This window comes from Rhipicephalus microplus, chromosome 1 (assembly GCF_043290135.1).
Source record: "Rhipicephalus microplus isolate Deutch F79 chromosome 1, USDA_Rmic, whole genome shotgun sequence".
Classification (NCBI taxonomy): domain Eukaryota; kingdom Metazoa; phylum Arthropoda; class Arachnida; order Ixodida; family Ixodidae; genus Rhipicephalus; species Rhipicephalus microplus.
Genome location: NC_134700.1, coordinates 63,994,361 through 64,010,999, shown reverse-complemented (window position 1 = coordinate 64,010,999; position 16,639 = coordinate 63,994,361). Strand labels below are relative to the sequence as shown.

Here is a 16,639-nt window from a genome sequence, read left to right as displayed (position 1 = left end):
TTATTTATATTTGTATATTCAGAAATGAGAACTTCCTCATTGCACAAAGTGCTGCAGCTGTTCGAAATATTATCACGGGCGCGAGACTTAAGCACAAAAATAAATATTACTGCGTCTCCTAGCTTTCTGAGCTATGCCTGTGAAAATTACTCGAAATGGTCACATCGTGCAGCGTGGAGATCTGTGGCCAAAGCATTTTTTTCTGAGTGTCTTGCTATCTTGTCTAATGGGGAGAAATTATTCGGCAGATGTTTTCTTTAGTAATTCGTAGTGATGGGCTCAGGCAGTGATTCCTGTATGCCAGCGATTTTTATATTCATTGATTTCTGTACTCAGTGATTGCTGTATTCTAGTGATTTTCGGATTCACTGATTCCTGTATTCAGTCATTGCTCTATCAGCAATTACTGCGCTCCAGTGATTACTGTTTTAAGTCCGCATTATACTCACCCATTCAGTACAGAGTCATATATGGAGGATTCGCCTGTAGGCATCTGTAAGGTCTGTGGCTGCAGTGTATACAACTCTGACTGGCCTTCCTCTACAGGAGCAGCTGCCTGAGAATGGGGTTCCCACTCCGAAACCTCTCGCCGACCTGTTCGAGTCCCTAGCGTGTGCCATCTACTTCGACTCAAACCAGGACACGGCCGCTGTGTGGCGCACCATGTACCCACTATTGAAGGCGTACGTGCAGCTTGCGGTGGCAACGGTCGCCCTCACAACCTAAAACGTATTCTAAATAAAAATTTGACAGATGCCACGTACCTTGGGAATCAACGCAATGCAAAGAGTGTGGAGGGAAAGTGACCCTATTTTTATATTTTTATAGAGGGACGCGTTATGATTGATATGTAGAAATAACGTCCCAAAACCATCATATAATTATGAGAGACGCCGTAGTGCCTGGCTGCGGAAATTTTAACCACCTGGGGTTTTTTTAACGTGAACCTCATTCTTAGCACACGGGCGTACAGCATTTTGCCTCTATCGCAAAGGCAGCCTCCGCAGCCGAGATTCAGGCCCGTATTTACGAACGCTCCTTCATTGAAGGGCTCTCCTCGACTTGACAAAGTTAAGGTGGAGCGTGCTCCTCCACTCAAGGAGCCGCTGCATTTCATGAACGCTCCTCCACACTTCCTTCGCCAAGGGAGGCATTGGAAATTCTCCCTCCACTTGAGTGAACTGCATGGGCCGAGAAAAGCGCCTGATAACGACAGTATCTGTTATTGTCTTTAAGAAATGCCTATCTCTGTGTAATAAATGAACGCTTTTCATAGTTATTCTTTTTTATAAATTGACATTTCCACAAAATACATGCATTTACAGTGTGTACTCAGTGTGTATGGTAGGCTAACGCCAACCGTTGCAGCTAACAAAGCAAAAGTAAAAACTACTTCGCCGAAGCAATTCAGATTCACTGAAGAAGGCTTCCGAGACATTTCACATAGGAAAGCCACTGCAGCTGATGGTGAGACGGCTCCGCAGTACGCCGCCCCCCTGACAGCCATTATTTCTACAAATGGATGGATCTTTCAGGGACAGCTCAGGAGTACGACGAGCTTAGAGAGCTCCTTATTTCAGAGTGGCTATTTGGGCTGGTTGGTATATTTTGGAAAAAATATATACTTTCTCAGTGCACAGGGAATGCTTCAGAAGGAAGGCAGATAGGACAGAGCGCACATCTTATCTCTCTGCTCATCCTGTTTGTCCGCTTTGTTCTATCTCTCTTCTTTATGACACGTTCTCTTCGCGCTAAGAAAGTACACTTCTTTCGAAAGTACCTATTAATGAGCAATTTTTTATGAGTTGCCTCCCAAGCCTGTCGCTATACTTGAGAGAGAGGTGAGCCATGTCACTTGAGAACAAGCTTCAATTCGCCGATCAAGTCTTGGAAGCACAAGGTGGCACGAATTTATCCGAGGTCAAAAAGGATAGTCCTAAAGGTTTGGAGAAATTGGCCCCTGAAAAAAAGAAGCACGCAAAAGAGAGTGTTGCACGATGCTTTTTTTGTAACTCATTTGGTCATCTCGCTAACATTTGTCGGACCAACTTGACGCCTCCCAGTGTAACAAATTGCTTTAAATGTAGACACACTAGGTACAAGGCAGACGCATGTCGCAATGAAGATAGTAAAATCTGAAGGTAGCCTGTGTGCATGCGCCACCAAAAGTGGAAAAAAAATTCCAATGCTCAATGCCGTCATAGCTCTACCCTCAAAAACCTTAGCTGAGTAGATTCCCGAGTTGGCTGCAAAAATGGCGCGGAGGCGTAATATTGTTTTTTAAAGACACCGGAAGCAATAATCTTGTCGTGCGGAGGTGTTTGATACGTGACAGTGAGCTCACCGGCAAAACTAGCCTGGTTTGCCTTGTTGACGGTACATTTTGGATACTTCCCGACACCTAATTGAGGTTGGGACACCTTACTTCAGCGGAAAAGTTACTGCCCTGTGCGTGACGACCCTCCTGTATGGCCTAATCATCGGAAACATCGATGGAGCGCGGGGGTTCAGTGATACGAAATGTTTGGGAGAAGACCCGAACATTGAGCCCTCGTGAAAGCAGGAACAATGAAGTGGAGATTCAACGAAAGATAATTCCGTCAATAATATCGCCTGAGCGCAAGCCAAGATGTAAAGGCAATCGTGAGGCCATTGTGGCAGGCGAGAAAGCATCCCGTGAGGGCGAGGCTGCAGAAAATAGCACATCCACGAAGTGAATGATAATGAGCGGGACGAAGCGTTCATCCGTACGTTCGTTCATGTGTCCATGCGTCCGATCACGTTCGAGAATGAAGACGGTGTGCGGATAACACCGATGAGACGCGAGCCAACAAAGCCGAGCGCGAGCGTCTTCAACGCGTCAGCCACTGTGCTTCGTCTATGCCCCACTAATAATCCACCTCGCACGGTGACTATCCAAGCGACTGACCCCCGTATTCACAAACGCTCCGTTACTCAAGGGCTCCCCTCGACATGACGAAGTGAAGTCGGAGAGTGCTCCTCCGCTCAAGGGGCCGCTGCGTTTTATTGATGCTCCTCCACACTTCCTTCGCCAAAAAAAGCCTTGGAAATGCTCCCTTCACTTGAGTGAACTCCATGGACTGAGAAAAGCACCTGATAACCAGAATATCTGTATTTGTGTTTAAGAAATGCCTATCTCTGTACAGTAAATGACCGCTTTCCTTCATTATTCTTTTTTATACATTGAAATTACAGCAAAATACATGCTTTTAGAGAGGTAGGGTGTTTTCCGTAAGCCTTGAGCCGGTAGATTTAGCGAAGCTCACTATTCAGGTCTGGCAACAGTCACCCCCAGGCAGCTGAACTACTGTAGCTGAACGAACAGCTGATTGCGTTTCGTCTGCTGCTGAGAGAGAGAGAGAGAATAAACTTTTATTATTAACAAATGCACACTGAGCCTTCCTTGGGTGCGGCCCTCAGTCCAGGGCTCTATTGCCTTGCGCGACCCTGCGAGCCCACTGGACCAGCTGCTGCTGTTCCTGCCGGCGTTTGATGTGTTTCTGAGCGTTTGAAAAGAAAAGTGCGCCACACCATCAGCCTGATCCAAAGAGGACGATGAAGATGACGCTCGCTTGCGGCGCGTGTGGGCGTGAACATTTTGGCCCAATAACGTGCCCCCACGGAGATTTAGGAGAGCCCCGGGAGAAGAACAGCGAAGCCAAGCAGACGTGGCCGAGTCGGAACCGAGTGAAGAAGGTGGCCAGGGCGCGGGAGTGGCGGCCAGCAGAGCTCCTGCGTCAAGGTCCCCGCAGTCTCCCACCTGGACACAGAGCTTCTTCTCGTCACCTGACGTGGGCCAGGCTTGTTCTGGCATTCTGGCGTTGGCCGAGAAACGTCTCCGGCTTTGTGTGTGAGCTGCGGCTGCCGAACGCCGAACAAGGAGCGAATGGCGCAAGCGCAAGAGGAACGGGCTGCGATATGTGACGCTAATAAGCAGCAGATTGTATTGCAAACACACGCTAAGAGAGGGTGGAGGAAATTGAGTTTGAAAAGGAACTGAGAAAGAAGGAAAAGGAAATTGAAGAGCTAAGGCAAAAGACGTTGCAGCTGTGGCTGAAACTGGCAGAGGCCGAAATGAGAAGACTAACAGGTAGAGACTGGCGAGAGGAATTTTCGTTTATGAGCTCCACAGAGCGGATAATCGATATGTGCTCTGATAGTAGGGCCTTTATTAGTAATTTCGACGGCAGACTTGAGAGCGCTTGTGATGAAACTTTAGGTGCAGATTCCCTACAAGTGGACGGCAGAGTCCGAGGGAAGGGTGACGGCGAGAACAGTCGAGGTTTGGTGGCCATGATCAATGCGGCTTCGCAGGAAGTCTCAGAGAAGGAACAGTCGAGTTCCTTGTATAGCCATGTGGCTACGCAAACTGGTACAAAGGAGTGCACAATAATAAAAGAGGTATGGATTCCTCTAAACAACCTTGACGAAAGGGTGATTGATGTTCGCATAAAGTGCACATCCGGAAACCACGGGGCAGTCTCTAGAAGAGGGGCCGGTTCTTCCTGTGCACAAAGTAAAACAAGTGACATAGCAAGAAGTGTATGCCTTGTAGACAACTCTGATGCGGTAGCCGTAGAGTCATCCTGTGTAACACTGGCAGATGTAAGCAGTGTCACAGGCATTGTTGCGCAACATAAAGTTAGCTCGCCTGAACGTGGCGTAATGATTACTTCATGTCAAAGTAGAGTGTGTAGCGTTCCGTGCGAAGAGCAGGAAGCGACAACGAAATCATTTAGTTTGGAAAACAAAAAGAAGTTATATGAAGGAGCATGTGACTTGTGTGCAAGCCAAGGAGAAAACTCAGAGGCAGTTGTAGCAGTGTCTGTCTGCATGTCGCCAGCTGTAGTAAAAAATGCTATTGACATGGCAGATGATCATGTGGATGAAATGCCGAGGCAGAACTACAGGCAGATTTCTGATCGGAAACGCTGCAAGGTTTTCTTTTTGCATTCAGATGAAAGAAACAAATATTCTGTTCACCTGGTGTGGGACGCTATAACCTGAGAGTCGAGTTTAAATAACCGGTCGCTGCATCCGGATTAAGACCACATGGACAAGGATTTACATCGTTTGTATATATTCTACGTTTAAAACTCTAATTTCACAAGAATTGTGATTTTCTTAGCAGGACGCTGTAGCTTGGCTGTGAATTGTCTAGTGGGCTTTTGTAGATTTTGTGTGACTGTGCAAAGCACAATGAGTACATTGATTGTAAGATTGTATTGAACATTGCGCAGAATGTGCGTTGTGTGTGGTGAAACGAGCCCTTATCTGCAGTTTTTTCATGGTGATAAAAAACTTTTCGAAAGGGGGGATTTTGTGATGTGTTTCTGCGCATTTGAAATGTGCGCCATGCCATCAGCCTGAACCAAAGAGGACGATGAAGATGACGCTCGCTTGCGGCGCATATGAGCGTGAACATTTTGGGCCAATAACGTGCCTCCACAGAGATTTAGGAGAACCATGGGAGAAGAACAACGAAGCGAAGCAGACGTGGCCGAGTCGGAACCGAGTGAAGGTGGCCAGGGCGCGGGAGTGGCGGCCAGCAGAGCTCCTGCATCAAGGTCCCAGCAGTCTCCCACCTGGACACAGAGCTTCTTCTCGTCACCAGACGTGGGTCAGGCTTGTTCTGGTCTTATAGCGTTGGCCGAGAAACGTCTCCGGCTTCGTGTGCGAGCTGCAGCTGCCGAACGCCGAAAGGTCACACTTCGACCAGCCCGACGCTTCCTTTCGTGCAAGTCAACCTCGTGAGTCTCAAGCTAATCGCCAGTCTTTCCCCTGCTGCACGAGTGCGTTTTCACCGTTACTCCGTCGCATAAGTTGCAGGCCCCGCATCACCGCTGTCATCCTTGTCTATGCCTTGGTAGCAGAGTCTTCGCTGCAAGCACCGCGTCCCACTATGTTGTGACAAGGCTTATTTTACACTGAACATTTATGTCCATGCACTGTTCACGTCTTTAGCCGTTTGTTCTTCTTGCTAACATCTTTCTAGTTATGTATGCTGTGTTCTTTGTCTGCTATTTGTCTTTTTAGGGGTTTCTAAACATATTAATTGTTGGGGATTTGGGTGCAAGCAAATGGTCTCGTCAGCTCTTTTCCCGATGATGGTTATGTCTTCGCTGATTTTTGCTTTACACGAACTGGTGCAGATCTGTTTGTTTGTTTGTTTGTTTATTAATACTGTCAACCCCAGCTGGGGTTTTTACAGGAGTGGAAAACAAATGAAAGAAATGGTCATGAAATACGTTACAAAATAGAGACATACAGCGAACACAGGTATTTACACTAAAAGACAAAGTTAAACACAGGCATGTGCACTTGCATTCTGCGCATAGAAAACAACAATTAACAAAGCGAGAGGCAATATACATTGACATCGTGAATTATGACGCATCTATTTCGGAGAAAATAAGCGATTCTAAAGCTGCAGAAAACGCCGTGATAGAGGAAGACATCGCGACTTTGTTTGGTAGTTCATTCCATTCTTTAATTGCCCTCGGAAAGAAGCTGTATTTGAATGCGTCGTTTCGGGTGGCTGGTGGCTGTATATATAAAGTGTGTTTGTGTCTAGAGCGCGGATCTGGAGAAATCTCGGCGCTGTTCACCAGTAGTTGCTCCAAATCCCAGCGCTGATCACCAGTTGTTGCGGACCGGAGTCCACCCGGTCTCTTGTGGTAACGTGGTGTAGCTTCGCGTTGAGGAAACGAACGTTCACAAGATGGGGATACGAAAAGCAAACAGTTTTATGGCACTATTTACATTTATTTACAGCATAGAAAGGTTAGGAGTTTCAGAAACCACGAGCGTGGTGATTGAACCGTTACATGGTTGAGAGCGACGTCCTGCACTCTGCAGCGTCGTTTTAAACCCTGTCGAGTTCCTCCTCCTTGATTGGAACATCAATCCCACACACACAAGACACCGCCCACAGGGCATAATTAAGTAACACATGGTCCGCCGAAATTGCCCCTCTTGACGCAATGCTCTGAAGATAGGGGAAATGGGGTTCTCTCCCGGCAGAATTTGGTGGTTCGGTTGCTTCTTTGGTCTTTCCCTGGAAGTTCAGCCAAGGCGTAGACACTTGAATCGTGGAGACACGACCTGTGCGGTCGGTCTGCTTCTCTGACTCACTAAGCCGGCCCGGAGGAATTGCTTGTGGGGACATTGGCTCACGGACCGTCTTCTAATTCCTTTGTCGCTCCCCACCGCTGGATCCAAGAGACTGAGGTTCCGGGCGTGGGAGCGCTGCCCGGCTACGTTTCTCAGTGACAGCACGGTGCCTACTGACGACAGTCATAACAGCTTCACCCTCGCAAGATGAGTCACGGAGGGTAGCAGTCACCGCTGCTGCACGAAGGGACCACGAAAGGGTCCGTAGTATAATGCCAGGAACTCGCCTTCGCTTGTCGTCTGGTCTGCGTAATTGCCGAACACTTAGACAGCGTCTCTGAAACTTGACCACATGCACAAGCAAGCTCTCCGCCCCCTTCGAACAAACCGACCCAAAAGAAGGATGGCAAACGAATTTCCTTCACTAGCTTTAACAAAAAGCGCACACTCAGAACTATCAGGACTTATTTGCGCTGAGAAACCAGACGTGCTACCTTACACAATTCACATAATAAGACGTACGAAAAAAACTAAAATATCAATTTTGATACGTCAAGAGCGACCCTAGATAGATAAGAAAGAGCGACGGAGCGCGTCAACGTTTCCATTCAACTTGCCTTTTACCTAATGCCAAAATGATATTTTTGATAATCAAGCTCCGCCTCACAAGGCGACTGTTCTTTGGTGTCACGGTTAGCAGCCACATAACGGGAAAATGGTCTGTCCCTACTTTAAGTTTAGCACCTCTGAGATAACACTCTTACGTTATGTTGTAACACACCGTGCACAACGTAAAAAATAATCCTAGGTGAAAACACCTCAACAGCCATTGCAACGAAGGGACCACGAAAGGGTCCGTAGTATAATGCCAGGAACTCGCCTTCGCTTGTCGTCTGGTCTGCGTGATTGCCGCACTCTTAAACAGCGTCTCTGAAACTTGACCACATGCACAAGCAAGCTCTCTGCCCCCTTCGAACAAACCGACCCAAAAGAGGGATGGCAAACGAAGTTTCTCCACTAGCTTTAACAAAAAGCGCACACTCAGAACTATCAGGACTTATTTGCGCTGAGAAACCAGACGTGCTACCTTACACAATTCACATTATAAGATGTACGAAAAAAACTAAAATATCAATTTTGATACGTCAAGAGCGCCCCTAGATAGATTAGAAAGAGCGACGGAGCGCGTCAGCGTTTCCATTCAACTTGCCCTTTACCTAATGCCAAAATGATATTTTTGAAGAATCAAGCTCCGCCTCACAAGGCGACTGTTCTTTGATGTCACGGTTAGCAGCCAGGTAACGGGAAAATGGTCTCTCCCTACTTTAAGTTTAGCACCTCTGAGATAACACTTTTACGTTATGTTGTAACACAACGTGCACAACATAAAAAATTATCCTAGGTAAAAACACCTCAACAGCCATTGCATAGGTTTTATGCGAAAACCATGACCCAATGACTCCCAATTATCAATGCACGCAACGACAACTGCACAGTGTCGCACCAAACTTAATCAGTTTACCAAATCATTCGGTTTATGCTAACATCTTCCTCAAAGGCTCATTCACGTCACATCACCATGGCAGTGAAGGCATGCGATATTACAATAAACCTTTGAAAAAAACTAGAAAAGTAACACATTTTCTCGATTTTTACCTTATTGACCTATTCGTACTAATGATTAAAACACTTCGATGTTAACTTTCAGCCTTTGGTTCGGCGGTTTTCCTTCTGAAAAATATACACCAAATCTCGTAACCTATACACAATTAAAAGGACTCAAAAATGAATCCACAATATTCCGCTGAATAACCATAGTTAGCACGCACGTGCAACACTTGGTCAAACTGATTGTGAACTCATGGTGATTTTAATCGCACACGATGGGGTCGGGGTCCCAGCAGCTTTCGAGCACACCAGAGGCTGCACAACGCACAAACACTACGTGGTGTTCTGCTGTCATACCTCATTCGGCCCTTCGGCCGGCACTTCTCAGGCATTTGACAGGGGCGCCAGAGAAAAGAGAAAAACTGGGGCCATTGTCCCTTTGTGTTCGCCCTGACGCGGTTTTTAGCTTTTGTGATCTTTCGACGTTGACCCTTCGGACAAGGCCGCCATCCTGAAATTGTCGAACTGATTCGCGCTCTTCCTTGGGGTGACGCACCTTGGTGTCCCCCTCCCCACCTGTCTCGCCACTGGCGCCTTCATGGACGCCACCATGGATGTTTCCTGAAACGGATTAATGGCCTACCCTTTTGTTTTTCTCGGGACGGAGCGGGACCTGCCCTAGGCTTAGGCAGTGCCGAACGCTTCCGCTTCTTTCTTTCTCAGCGATTTCTGCCTCTTTTCTCTCGATGCCATCATCATGTCGCGTCGTGACCTCAGAAGTTGGGAAGCTCATTGGAGCTGGTGCTAGGTCTTCCCTCGCACTAATGCTTTTAGAACTCTGCGTCACCACGGACTGTCGGGCCAAATTATCTTTGTCAACGCTGATGAAACCAATAACTGGGCCCTCTCCGATGGCATCGCTGCACTCCTGGAGCGTCGCGTCCTTGCTCTGTTTAGCCACTGTGCTAACCCTATCTGCATGTGACGATCTCGAGACGTCCTCTCGAGGCATGAGGATGGTTTCCAGCTCCTTACTTAGCCCACTAGGGCTGCTGGCACACACCCCATCCTCACGAGGACCATCTTTTGATACTGTCTCTACCTCGAGACCGCCCAAGACCTCGTTCTCTACATGCTCTACATTGATGCATTCATGAATATACGGGTCCTTTTCTAGCGCGATCTCTGGTTTTCGCGCTTCATGACGCGCCTCGCTTTCAGACTCCCGTCTTTCCGCTTCGCGCTTTCTTTCAGACTCTTGTCTGAGCTACTCTTCTTTTCTGCAGGCGAAAGTTCCGAATACCGGGAAAATCTCCGCCTTAACTACCTCGTAGTTGTTCGCGTCCTGCTGACTGAGTAGCGCAACGGCATCATCTGCCTCGCAAGGCAGAACCGTGAGTAGCCTTTGACACCATTTGTCTCGCTCAAATGACAGTTCCTCGCACTTCCGCTCAAATATCATAAAGTACAAACCAATATCCCCTGAATCTGTATATGGCTGCTTGTACCTCGACATCCAGAACTCGGCCCTCAAGTTGCGATAAGGTACCACTTGGTGGGGGCTACTGCCCGACCTGTTTCTCAACTCGAGTTCTCGTTTGCGGATCGCAATCTTGTGCGCCAGTCTTTCTATTTCACGCTCGCTTTCTAAGCGGCGTTTCTCTCTCTCAGACTGCTGTCTTTTTGTTTCACGCTCGTGTTCTAAGCGACGTCTTTTTTGTTTTACACTCGCATTCTAAGCGACGCTCTTCTCTTTTGTGCTCACGCCTCTCCTTCTCTTCTTTCTGCTGTCTCTTTCTTTGACTGATGAGGTCCTATGCTTCACTGAGGTTCTTATCATCAGCCCCCAAATTATTAATCATTTTATTGATTATGGCTTTTCATGCCAAACCCCTTGTATCGATCCCCAATTTCTCACACAACAGCAACAAGTCTGACTTCTGCAGCTCCCATAAGTTCATGATCGTACTGAGTGCTCGCTACTTCCAAAAAAACTTCCCGAAACGGTGAAACTGAGTCTTTCGACAAAGTTAACTATCAGTTATAAAATTTACCCTCTTTTCGAACCTAGTTCCCTCAAAGGCAAAGCCAAGCACTCACCCATACGTGATCCATGTCTCGAGACAGCTGCTTCTTTAGGACGACTGTCGCTGTCACTTGTAGCTTCGTATCCGACCGCTGCCAACCAGTTGTTCTGCTTGCCAGCGCTGTTCACCAGTTGTCCCTTCAAATCCTACCGCTGCCACCAGTTGTTGCGGCTCTCGGCGCTGTTCACCAGTAGTTGCTCCGAATCGCAGCGCTGATCACCAGTTGTTGCGTACCGGAGTCCACCCGGTCTCTTGTGGTAGCGTGGTGTAGCTTCGGGTTGAGGAAACGAACGCTCACAAGATGGGGAGAAAAAAAAGCAAACAGGTTTATGGCACTATTTACAATTATACACAGCATAGAAATGTTAGGAGTTTCACAAACCACGAGCGTGGTGGTTGAACCATAACATGGTTCACAGCGACGTCCTGCACTCTGCAGCGTCGTTTTAAACCCTGTCGGGCTCCTCCTCCTTGATTGGGACGTCAATCACACACACACAAGACACCGCCCACAGGCCATAGTTCAGTAGCACATGGTCCGCCGAAATCGCCCCTCTTGACGCAATGCTCTGAGGATAGGGGAAATGGGGTTCTCTCCCGAAACAATTTGGTGGTTGGGTTGCTTCTTTGGTCTTTCCCTGGAAGGGCAGCCATGGAGTATATACTTGAATCACGGAGACACGACCTGTGTGGTCGGTCTGCTTCGCCGTCTCACTTAGCCGGCCCGGAGGAATTGCTTGTGGGGACATTGGCTCACAGACCGTCTTCTGATCCTTTTGTCGCTCCCCGCCGCTCGATCCGAGAAACTAGGGTTCCGGGGGTCGGAGTGCTGCCCGGCTACGTTTCTCAGCGACAGCATAGCGCCTACTGACGACGGTCATAACAGAACTTACACGAGAGCTTGCCCATTAAACGGCCTCGTGACACGGAGTAAGCTGAGCAGTGCGCACTCCCAAGAGGAAGGGGTGCGGTTGAGAATGGGGGGAACGCCCTGTAGGGCAGAGCATTCCTACGTGGAGTGGTACACTGTTGGTACGGATCCACATAAAGGGCAGTAGGAGGGGTTTAGAGTTGGATGGAAGCGATTTAGCATATAAAGGCAATGAAATGAATTGTTTTGTAGTTGCCGCCAAGCGACAGCATCTGCTCTGTTAAGTGAAGAATGAGGGGGAGGATACGTATAACGGCTTTCTCGGTAGTACCCCAGCGTAGCGTTGTAGTTTAGTGGTTCTGTCGATGCGTCGTCTGGATTGGACAGCTCTTCCAGTGGAGCCCGGCCGGTCAGCTTTCGGGCAACTGCATGAACGCGTTCATTACCATGGAGAGAAGCGTGTCCAGGAAACCAGACGATACTCACAGGACGTAATGCGGACGATGAGACAGAAGAGAGGATACTGTGTGTATGTGCAGCCACAAGTCCTTAAGTGAAAGCACGGCAAGCAGCTTGTGAATCTGTTACAATAGCGACAGCGGAGTCATGTGACAGTGTCATAGCGTGAACAATTGCCAGAGCAAGAGCTCCTTTTTCTGCCAGACCACTGTCTATAGTGCGAAGTTCGGCAGACGCTGCAAAGGCGTCTGTGTCAACTGTCATGGCTAAACACATGGCTGATTTCTCTGGGTAGCGTGCCGCATCAGCGTAAAGTACTTGTAAGTATGTAGTACCATCACCAAAGACGCGTGTCCTAGCCTGAACTCGGGCACGTCGACGACCGGCGTGGCGGGAGGGATCTATATTGCGTGAAATTGGAGGCACTTCGATGAGTGCGCGGACAGTAGAAGCAAGTTTATGTCGCGAAACTTGTGCGGCTTTTTTGGGATTCGGGTAGCCAAGACGAGACAGAATGGCGCAGCCCTGACGGGTCTTTCACTTTCACTTTCACTTTATTTCCTTAAAGACCCCACAGGGGGGTGTTACATAAGGGGTTGAGCCCCTGAGCCTGAGCCGTTGGAGCTGACTGTTGTGCTGGGCCTCGATGAGTTCGGTTACGGTGTTGTGGACTCCTAGTTGAAGGAGGCGTTGTGTAGATGTGTGTGGAGGCAAGCCGAGAGCCACCTTCACAGCTGTCCGCAGAAGGATGTCGATCTTTTTGATTTGAGCTAGCGTGAGATTGTGAAAGGGAAAATAATAGGCGAGCCGACTAATTATGAGTGCTTGTATTAAGCGGAGGACATACTTCTCACAGAGGCCTTTCCTGCAATTGGTATTGCGTTGGATCATGTGTGTAATTTGAGTTATCTGCTGAGCCAGAAGGCGTGTAGTGTGCGAGGTCTTGCCGCCGGAGTGAAGGTAGAGGCCTAAAATATGAATTCGTGGTACCAGAGGGATAGCACGGCCATCAAGAAACAGCGAAATGTCACAGGAATCAGTGGCTTTGTGGCGCCGCTTGTATACAAATAACAACTCTGATTTATCCACTGAGCCCGTAAAGCTGCCGGCAGCAGCATAGTCTTGTACTACCAACGCAGCTTCCTGTTGGGCGTCCTGAATGGTTCCATCTGATATTTTGGTTGCCCAAAATGTAATGTCATCTGCATAGATAGCATGCTGGATGTTGGGAACCTGTTGTAATAGGGAAGGGAATTTAGCCATAGCCACGTTGAACAAAGTGGGCGAGAGAACCGAGCCGTGTGGTGTTCCTCTACCTGCGAGACGAACGACGTCCGACCGGAGGTCTCCAATCCCAATAGTGGCCATGCGGTCAGAAAGAAAGGACCTGACGCCATTGTAGATACGGGAGCCACACTGAGATGAAGCGAGATTGTTAAGAATAAGGTCGTCGGAGACGTTGTCAAAAGCACCCTTCAGATCCAGGGCCAGAATAGCTCGGACCTTGTTTGAAGTGGGGCTGTCCAACACGTCCTCCTTAAGCTGTAATAATACGTCCTGTGTAGAAATAACAGGACGGTAGCCGAATAGTGTATCAGGAAAAAAGTGATTGTCTTCGAGAAATGGCTGTAGTCGACAGAGGACAACGCGTTCAAAGAGTTTAGCTACACATGAAGTCAAGGATATAGGGCGAAGATTTTGGAAGGATAACGGCTTGCCAGGCTTCGAAATGAGTATGATTTCTGCATGTCGCCACTCCTGTGGTAGCTTGCCGTTGTTCCAATGTTCGTTGTAAAAAGCGGGTAAATATTCAATGGACTGGTCATCTAAATTACGTGGAAGTTTGTACGTAATTCCGTCTGTCCCGGGTGCTGTGTTACGCTTAATGCTTTTCAAAGCTGCCCTAACCTCTGCTTCTGTTATGTCCTCATCTATGGCGTATCGTGTACGTGTGAATAATCACGGTAGGCGGGACGGGGGTCATTGGATACATATGCTGCTTTAAGGTGTGCAGCAAAGTGGTATCGTCGAGCCCTGATTCATGGAGAATGGTGTGAATTGAGTTGGCAGTGTGTGATTTTGTCTGCGTGGGATTTAAGAGAGCTTGGAGTATATGCCATGTTCGAGGTGTACTTAGTGATCCATTGAGTCGACGCAGAAGTTATGCCAATAGTTGCTAGTGAGGATGTTCGCATAGTCATGTGCCTCAGCAGTTAGTTGGGCGATTCGGAGACGAAGTTTTCGGTTATGTGTCTGCCGCCGCCACCGCCGTGTCAAGCCTCTGTGGGAATCCCAGGGATGCAGCAGATGCAGGTCCACATCCGGCGTTTCTGTCGTCACAGCGATGAGTTTGGTAGCTGTTTGAAAATCGGAATGAAGTTGTAATATCCAATCCTGTAGGAAGGGAGCTCTCCTGATGAATTGTTGTACGATTACGCCTAAATGCATCCCAATTTGTTAGTTTATTGATGCGCTCTGCGACACGCGTGGCTGCTATTGGAGCTCTGTAGTTAGTATATGGTGATCACTTCCTAGATTCACCATGAGGTTGCACCAGGAATGGTGACTAAACCCCTTGACTATCGTGAGGTTAGGGCATGCGTCCCTGCAGACACTATTAATTAAGCGAGTGGGTTGATCAGGTTCCGTCAGCAGGGTCATGCGATGAATTGCTAGAACCTGTGCAAGTCGTCGGTCTTTAGGCGTTTCTGTTGCATAGCCCCAAGCCGGATGGGGGGCAGTGAAATCTCCTACAATAACTATGTGTTTACCCAACTTGTATAGTTGTGCAAATAGATCACCGAAGTCATCGTTCCTGGCGTTAGGTGCACTGTAAACGTGAAGCACGTACAAGCTGCTACTGGAACGAGAGCACGGGTCTAATTCGAGAAGTACGTGCGAGATGGAGGTGCTTTGAAGGGTGTGTTCTATGACAGTGACACGCTTAGAAACCAATGCAGCTGTGCGATGTGGTGTATTGTTCGTAACGTCCATGCATGTGGTGTAACCCGGAAGCGTAGGGGTACATTGTACTTCTTGTAATGCTATGATATCGGGAGTAATACGCTGCGTCGCAATGAATTCCATTAAAGCTCCGCGCTTCCTACGATACCCCCTGCGATTCCACTGCCACACATGTAGGAGTTGAGGAGTGTCATGCATTGACCTACGGTTTCTCGCCATGATCATGCAATAGCGGCGCTTCGGTAGTACACGGAGGCATTTCAGACTGGGCTAAATCTTGGTAGAGGGTGGTGGGAAGCGGGACTGCAGCAGCTGCGGCTGTTGAGACTGTTTTTCGGGACGGTGATAGAAAACGGGAAGGGTGTGTGTAAGGATGCGGTTGCTGTGCTTCACGTGTCTGAGACGTGGTGTGTTTCGGTGCAGATGGCGCAATATGAAGTTGGCCAAGTGCAGCTGATATCAGTTGTTCAACATCCGTTACAATCTGCTGGACAGCAGGTTGCAGAACATGCTGGATAAATCCTTGGATTGAAGCTGTTAGTTCAGCCATAATGCTATCCTTCATTTTCTGAATTTCTACTTGCATCATAGCTGCGAATTCGTTCCTTAAAGTAGCCATTTCGTTCCACGCCTCTTTTGTGCAATAGTCGGATCATGCCATAGTTGACGGCATGTCAGGGTGAAGCTGAGTGTCCGCTGACATGGGTTGTGGTATTCTTTGCTGCGTTGATGTTTGTGTGAGGGAGTGGGACTGATGTTTGTGTGAGGGAGGAGAGAGAGGGAGAGGAGGAAACTGCCCTGCCCAGCTTACCGTTTGTGCTTTCTTATGGGAACCGCTTTGATGGCCATGATGATGTGTTGTCCCATCCGTGTGCCAGCCTTGAGATCTCTGCTGGCCAGCGAAACCGCTCCGCGGTGACGAGTTTCGTCGCTTGGGCCCCGACTTATCCCTGGAGTGGCTCCTTCACCTGGCTGCACTCCCGGACGCACTGCTCTGCCGTCCGGGGCTGGGGGATGGTGACTGGGCCTTCCTGGTGGGAGTAGCTGACCGGGGTGGTTTGCGTCAGTTGACTGGTGGCATAAACCGCTTTGGGTATGGTTTCGCAGCCGTCGCGTGGTCGCCACCGCAAAGCATGCAAGAACGACAGCCCTCGTGGTTGTTAGGTGATAGTGAATCTCCGCACACTCGACATTTCGGTGTGTCAGGAGGCTGTGGGCACACATCCTCGCGGTGTCCTGTTTTGTTGCATTTTCTACAGTGGGGAATAGTCCGTTTGTAGAGGTAGCAGCGAAGAGCCTGTCCGTACGCGTTGACGAAGAAAGGGACTCGTTTGCCACAAAATGTGAGCTTCATTGCTCCGGAGTCGCCGAGGCGTCTGCACGTAAGGACCTCGTAGCCCAGTACTTCAACTTCTGTCAAGAAGTAATCTGGTGTGATTTTATGGCCTATTCAGTTGACCACACCTTTGTGCGAATTATCAGGCGCAATACCATAAGTGGTGATGTCGTAGGTTGC

General features: G+C 48.6%; 1 protein-coding gene across 2 annotated transcripts in view; it reads left to right on the top strand.

The window, feature by feature from the left end:
- Window positions 1–818, top strand: part of LOC142767940 (endoribonuclease Dicer-like) — a 17,799-nt gene extending 16,981 nt beyond the window's left edge. For both annotated transcript variants that reach the window (XM_075870164.1, XM_075870163.1), the window contains one exon: window positions 547–818. In XM_075870164.1, the coding sequence (XP_075726279.1) occupies window positions 547–726 (180 nt within the window). In that variant the 3' untranslated portion in view covers window positions 727–818. The remainder of the gene's footprint in view (window positions 1–546) is intronic.
- The last annotated feature ends 15,821 nt before the right edge of the window (window positions 819–16,639 follow it).